Source organism: Myotis davidii, unplaced genomic scaffold (assembly GCF_000327345.1).
Source record: "Myotis davidii unplaced genomic scaffold, ASM32734v1 scaffold498, whole genome shotgun sequence".
In the NCBI taxonomy this organism is placed as follows: domain Eukaryota; kingdom Metazoa; phylum Chordata; class Mammalia; order Chiroptera; family Vespertilionidae; genus Myotis; species Myotis davidii.
The window spans coordinates 274,604-282,178 of NW_006289738.1; the positions used below are offsets into that span (position 1 = coordinate 274,604).

At 42.1% G+C, this 7,575-nt stretch overlaps 1 protein-coding gene across 1 annotated transcript in view; it reads right to left on the reverse strand.

The window, feature by feature from the left end:
* Positions 1-5,503: 5,503 nt before the first annotated feature.
* The window catches only part of SLC25A5 (solute carrier family 25 (mitochondrial carrier; adenine nucleotide translocator), member 5), a 2,804-nt gene continuing 732 nt past the window's right edge, over positions 5,504-7,575 (reverse strand). Inside the window, exons 2-4 of the mRNA XM_006762333.2 lie at positions 6,647-7,130; positions 6,289-6,429; positions 5,504-5,926 (exon numbers count right to left, since the gene is read on the reverse strand). Of these exons, the coding sequence (XP_006762396.1) occupies positions 5,769-5,926; positions 6,289-6,429; positions 6,647-7,130 (783 nt within the window). The 3' untranslated portion in view covers positions 5,504-5,768. The remainder of the gene's footprint in view (positions 5,927-6,288; positions 6,430-6,646; positions 7,131-7,575) is intronic.

Sequence of the window (7,575 nt, forward strand, 5' to 3'; positions counted from 1 at the left end):
CTGAAATCATAGGATTGTGTGGGCAGGCTGGGACTTTATGGTTTCCTTGAAATACAAGAGCAAAGGGAACCTCAGTGATCACATAGTGGCTCTTGGGCCAGCAGGGCTGTGGAGTCTGGTGTGAGGCAGAACAGATTTATTGTTGGCCTTTGCTCTCTTTCATAATCAGTGTTGTAAAATGCATGCTCTGAGTTAGAGTTTACAATTATCCCATGTTCCTATTCAGTCCATTCAAAAAAGGTTCCTTTCTTTTAAAAAATATATTTATTGATTTCAGAGAAGAAGGAATATATATATATATATAATGAGAGAGAATCATTGATTGGCTGCCTCCTGCACACCCCCACTGGGCATGTGCCCTTTACTGGAATCGAACCCGGGACCCTTCAGTCCAGAAGCCAACACTCTATCCACTGAGCCAAACCAGGTAGGGAGAGTTCCTTTCTTTCTTTCCAACCTTCTCTCTGATTCAGTTTCTGTACTACATGTGATATTTTCTTGAGACTGTTTTAGAAAATCTGTAGGTTAAAGATAAATCCATTACACCAGTATCATGAATGAAATAAAAAAATTAAGTCTTCCAATAAAATAATAACAGTCATAATAGCAAAATTGGATTAAGCAGGTACCTAGCATTATTTTAAGCATTTTACATATATTAACCCCTCTAATCTTTACACTACTCCTTCCAGGTAGATACTATTGTTATCCATGTGTGCCAGATGGGGAAACTGAGGCCCAAAGCAGTGAAAGCTGGATAGCTGCCAAGTGACAAAGTTTGGTATTTGAAAATGAGACCTCCAGCCTAAAAGATTCTCATGAGTGGAAAGATGGGGAGCAGCGGGAAGATCAGGTGATGAGAAAGTCTCAGACTGGGTCCCACCTCTGCCCTGATGTACAGGGTGGGCTGCATATTCATTCATCTAAAGGAGTACATCGCTATGACACCTCCTAGGGCTTGGAAGGAGCCCATGCCAGGGATGGCTCTGAAGCTAAGGCATCAGTAGCTTCACAGTCCCTCTGCCTCTGTCTGTGAGATGTCTCTGCGAGTCACAGAGCAGGGCATTGGAAGCTCATATAGATAGAAGAGTTTTCCTTTTCACTGCCAAACACAAAGCCCTCAGAAGTTGATCTGTCAACAGCAATTTAGCACAAACTTTGCTGTACTGAAAACATTAGAGACGGTGAAACATGTCATGTGATTAGATTCTGCACACTCTTAAATCTCCACAGTGCTATTTCCTCCCTGCTTTACGAAAGTTGCCCAAGGAAAGGAAATCCCAGGTTGGATGCTCAGCTTCAAAGTAAGACCTCTCTTCTACTGTCTCCTTCCTTGATAGTATTGAAAAGGGCATGAATTAATAGGCTCCTCTAATTGAACTCAGTTTTGTCTCCGAAGAGAATCCAGTGAAAACAACTGCCCAACCTGTTACTTGAACATTGTTTATATATGTTGCTAGGATACCAAAGGCTCTTTTAAGCCTTTGGTTAAGAAGAGCAACATGCATCTGAACTTGTTCACCTGCACATAAAGCAAATAATGGCTGAAATGATGGGAAAGCTCCTCCAAACATTTTGAGTGGAACAGAAGGCATTTTTTGTGTGTGTGTCCAGAAATTGCAATGCCCAATATTTGTTGTGCAAATAAATCTGCCAAAGTGCACATTACACGTAATAAGATAAATCTTTGACAAGAAAGATGTTAATTATTTTGAGGTAAATCAGATCACCTTTGACCCAAACTCCGAGCTGTAATTTTGTTGCTCAGCTTCATGGTTCCAAAATTAATGTAAATCTTTACATTCGCAATTTTACTTGCAATGCCAACCCACCCACACAGTCTGCAAATGACTGCTCTGAGTCAGAGACTATTCACTTACGACTCTGTTAGATATTTAAAAATGTTCTCTGGAAGGATTAAATCACCTAATCCTAGCCCTTTCACAGATTCTGTTTTCTGTAAAAATGATAGAGCTAGAGAGCATTAAGACTGGAAAGGACTTTAGAGGAGAAACTAAGGCTCTGATGCTAGAAGTGACGGGCCCCACTCAGTGACCAAAGCTACAACCAAAAAGGGAAGGAAAGTACTGGTTTAGGGTTTCAATAAAGGGTCACACTTAGAAATCCTTGCTCAGAGCCGGGAAGCTACCACTTCCCCACCCTCCTGCCTCCTACAGCATCTGTGAGCGCTGGTACCCCACGGCTGACGCTGGTTGAAAAGAATCATGCCATTTTGAATACAAGCAGTGAGAATATGATTCAGATACAAACAAATCAGCTACAATTACAAGAATATATATTCATTTTTTGACAGATATATGAGAAACTGTTCATAATGGTTACTTTTTAGGAGGGGGACTAGGGCTGGGAAAGGCAGGACAGGGAGATATTTGCTTTTCATTTTATATCTTCACTATTTGACTGATTGCCATGTACAGATATTAACTGTGTTAAAAACCTAAAAAAACAAAATAAAAACACTATGCTCACAAACTTCACAGGAGAAATGCAATTTACCCCAGTAACATTGATACTTGAAAAATCTATCATCCAGTACAGCAGTACTTTTAAAATTTTTCTACCAAAGTATCCATAATAACAGAGGAGGCTGAATGGGTCCTCCCAGGGGTCTGGGGGCAGTGCCAGAAATGGTCCTCTGTACATAAGAACTCTCTTTGCAGCTTCTGGTTTAAAAACGCATTCAAATGGTGCAATGGACTCTCTAACATATCCACATGTCTTTTAATATGAAAATAATGGCTTAAATGACTTACCATCCACACGACAACTGCCCCTGTGGGGAGACACCCCTGGCTTCCTTCTCCAGTGGTCCGGAGCACCGGCAGCACGCTGCCTCCAGTGACTGGAGGGGCCTCTGGAATGGGAAGCTCGGCTGTGCGCAAGCTGACCTGTATTCTGGCTCTCTCACCTGGAATCAGGCTTCCCGCATCCTGTTATGCATTGAATAGTAACAAAACAACAGCATAAATTAGGGTGTTGCTAAGATTGTGTACCATCAATGTTCACATGAGCATAATGGACGTAATGAATTCTATAGCACTATCCTGCACAGCTTGGAGAGATTAAAACCATTTTGTCTTTAAATTAAATTTCAAAAATCATTGAACAACAAGAATAGAAAAAACAGAAAAACAACCACCACCACCCCATTTATATCAGTCAACCAATTGTAGGAGGCACTACTTTTTGCTTTCTGATCGTTTATGCCTAGTCCTAGGTTTATTTTAATAGCTGCAGCTCGGTGAGTCTACATCTATTGTAATAACCATAAAGGGGGCTTGGGTTCTCTTGTATTGTGGTTTTCAGCCCTAACTGGAGAGCCTCTTAGCCCCTTTCAGGGTCAAAATCTACAACTGAAAAAGACCTAAGCTGAAGTTTATTTTATAGAAATTCTACACAATATAGTATGTCTGGGCTGTTGCAGGAAAAGTGGGCTTGAATTCATTCTTAAGTAGCGCTCTGCTGGGGCAAATCTTCATTCAACAAAATGGATGCCTAATTATGAAAAACTGCCATTGGTGTGCTTACTAGATGCCAGGTGCCATACTTACTTCTCTACATGCTTTATGTTCCTTAACCCTCATTCAAAACACCCAGAGGAAATATGGCTGGCACTATTATATCCCAATTTTACAGATGAGGAAACTGAGACTTGGGGAGCAAGGTAAGCAGCAGAGCCAGGATTCAAATCTAAGTAATTCTTCTTTTTTTAAATCCTCACTAGAGGATATTCCTCCATTGATTTATTTATTTATTTATTTATTTTAAAATATAGGATTTTTTAGAGAGAGTTAAAGGGAGGGGGAAAGACAGAGAGAGAGAAACATCAATGTGAGAGAAACACATCGACTAGCCGCCTCCCGAATACCCGGACCAGGGCAGGGATTGAACCTGCAACCCAGGCACGAGCCCTTGACTGGAATCAAACCCAGGACCCTTCAGTCCATGGGCCTACGCTCTAGTCTATCCATTGAGCCAAAACAGGTAGGGCGCAGGTACTTCATTTAAAAAAAAAAATCTGACTTTTAGAGAGAGGAAAGGAGAGAAAGAAACATCAATCTGTTGTTCCACTAATTTATGCATTCATTGGTTGCTTCTTGTATGTGCCCTGACAAGAGGTCAAACCTGCGCTGCAACTTTGGCTTATCGGGACAATGCTCTAACCAATTGAACCACCCAGCCAGGGCCTCAAATCCAGGTACTTCTGATTCTGGAATCCCCGAAATCTTAACTGCCTCTTAATAATTATCATAGTTACTATTTATAAAGTACTTATTATGTTCTATGGCAGATGCTCTGCATAAATTATTTAATTCTTGCAACAGCTCTCCAAGGCAGGCAATATTATCCTCAATTTATAAATGAGGAAAACTAAGGCTTTGAGAAATTAGGTAACTTGTCCAACAGCACAATACCAAGAACAAGTTTTGGATTTTTTGAACAACTTTAAGATCTTTTTCTTTTTAATCCTTCTCACCCAAGGATGGATGGAGATTATATATATATTTGATTTCAGAGAGGGAGGGGGGGGGGAGAGAGAGATATCAATGATGAGAGATTCATTGGTCAGCTGCCTCCTGGACACCCCACACAGGGGATGGAGCCCGAAACCCAAGCATGTACCTTGACCGAGAATCGAACCGTGACCTCCCAATTCATAGGTTGATACTCAATAACTGAGCCATGCTGGCCAGCTTAAACACTGTATATATTTAAAGTGTACAACTTTGTTTTGACATATAGTGTGAGGAGTTCTTAACTTGCCAGCATGTGTGATACTCCTCAGGAATCACCTATCACTTTCCACTATTAATGCTGTGGCTTGGTAACCATTGTGCCTTATTCAGAAATCTTGTTACTGGCTTTGAGGCTCAAGAACTACAGAAATTGCATATTCTCATGTGGATCCTAAATAAGGGTTTATCCATAAGAAACTTAAATGTCCTTCATTGACTGGGCTTAATATTAGCACGTTAAACAAAATGCAGATACATTTCCTTTCTGGAAAATGAGTTTTGAGGTCATGGCAGTTGTCTAGATCTCCCTGTAATCTTGAACAGCACTGCAATCTCAGCACCGCTTAACTGTGCCAGCTCTAATCCTTTGCTTTGAATGGGATTAAAATGGCTTGATCCAGGTGAAGATAGATGAGGGAAGGCAACTGGATGAAAATTGCTATTACTGTATTATTTTATAACTCTTGGAGAAAGCTCATTCAGCTATGACCTTCCACAGGCGACGTACCAATGGTTTCTGGATACAGTGGGCCTGAATTTCATTTTTCTAATGTATTGGGAATGTTGACGAGTCACACAGCCAAGCTACTTTGGTAAGTGAAGGCTGAAGGTTGTTTTTTTTTAAAAAAAGCTCTTCACGTCTCAGGAGACACAGCAGTATTTATTAAACATGCAGCATTTACTCAAGTGTAGCACTCACTAAATTAAACAAGACATTTTTACAGGCAAATAAACCACAAACAAAATTATACTTCAGATATTTTTTATTTCTTCAAATTTGTTGTTTATCAGGAGTGACTGAAATAAAAAATATAATTGAGTCCCATCATCATCATGGAAATGGCTTTAAGAGAAAACTGGTCAGATGAATATTATTGCTTCCCATTTTCAACCAGTAAATAGTTGCCACTGATAAAACAGACAACCAAGTCTGTCAAGAATGCTCAAGATATGTTACATAATACAACATGCCTGTTCACGGGGGCTGGGGAGGGAAGACTAGGAAATAATTTATGTGAACTTCTTGATTTCATCATACAAGACAAGCACAAAAGCACCCCCCATGCCTCTGAGAACATTGGACCATGCACCCTTGAAAAAAGCTTTGCCTCCTTCATCACGAGCAATCTTCCTCCAGCAGTCGAGTGTGCCTGTGTACATGATATCAGCTGCAAAGAAGAAAGACAGAGTTAGTGACAAAAGGCTGATGAAAAGTCCTAGGATTTACTGAACCAAACCAGAGCCCCCATCTCTAAGAGCTAACAGTTTTTTAAATCCCAACATTAACAGGTTAGTTAATGAAATATTAACTGAAATGCTGAAATATTAATGCTATGAATAGAGAGCAGTCATATGTAGACTAACCATTGGACTTAACCTCTAATACCATTTAAGCAACCTCATTCATAGGCATCCAAAGGGCCTAGCTCAAAGGCAACTATGTGGTAGATACTACCAACCCTGTCCCCTGATCTGAACAGACTATCAACCCCATGCCCATGTCTTCATCTTTTGCTCAAGGAGAACTTACATCCTTTGCGCCCTGACTGCATCATCATGCGGCGACGAACAGTGTCAAATGGATAGGAAGTCAACCCAGCCACCGCTGTGACAGACTGTGCGATCATCCAGCTGATGAAGATGTGAGTATTCTTGGGATCTGGAAGCATTCCTGAGAATAAGAAAGAGGCACCTTTACTAGAAAGCAGTTTTACAGACTTGTTTTCCACATCCCCCTAACATCTCATCTGGTCACAAGGGTTGTACTGGATGACCTTAGCTACCTTCAGCAATTACAAGAAAAAAAAATCTGACTCTTGGAAAATTAGGATAGTAACATTCCACACTGTCTCATAAGAACACAACTTAAAAGCATATAAAAAACTTACCCTTTGCAGTGTCATAGACACCGAAGTAGGCAGCTCGGTAGATGATAATACCCTGTACCGACACATTAAAGCCTTGGTATAGGCCTCTAAGCCCGTCAGATTTGTAGATCTTAACCAGGCAGTCACCGAGGCCTTTGAATTCCCTTTCAGCTCCGGCTTTGCCCACATCAGCTGCTAGACGGGTACGGGCAAAATCAAGAGGATACACAAAACACAAGGAGGTGGCCCCAGCAGCACCACCTGATGCCAGATTCCCTGCAAAGTATCGCCAAAACTGGGCTTTGTCCACACCACCCAGGCAGATCTGCTTGTATTTATCTTTGAAGGCAAAGTTGAGAGCCTGGGTAGGGAAGTATCTGATGACATTGGCCAGGTTACCACGCCAGAAGGACAGGACTCCCTGCTCCTTGGGGATACGAACCACGCAGTCTATAATGCCCTTGTATTGCTTATCTGCAGTGATTTGCTTGCTGGCATGCTGCACCTGAGAGACAAGAAGGAGACCAACAGGGAGAGTTATAACCATGAAAGGAAAAGGGAAGAGAATATCTCAATCAAAGCGATTTAAGATTAGCTCCCCTCCCCCCTCCCCCATCTAGTCTTCTGTATCACAGCTGTCACAGGTGGAAGAGGTGATCTGCATCATTAGAGACATTAAGCCTCCACCCCTTTGGGTGGGGAGCAGGCACGCTCACGCGGACCGGTGCCCTTTAGACCTAGGAGAAAGGTCAGGCCCAAGTTCAGAGGCATTAAGGTGAGTCCCAGGTAGGGTGCGGTCACCTTGGTGACCAGGGCCTACGCCTCAGTTCTCCAGAGCTGCTTCCCTCCCACTCTGTTCAGACCCTACTTGTGTCCTAGAGGTGACCCGCGGGCCACCAGGCCACTTCGCCCGTCCGAGTGCGCCATCTAGAGCCGGAACGTGCGAGCGC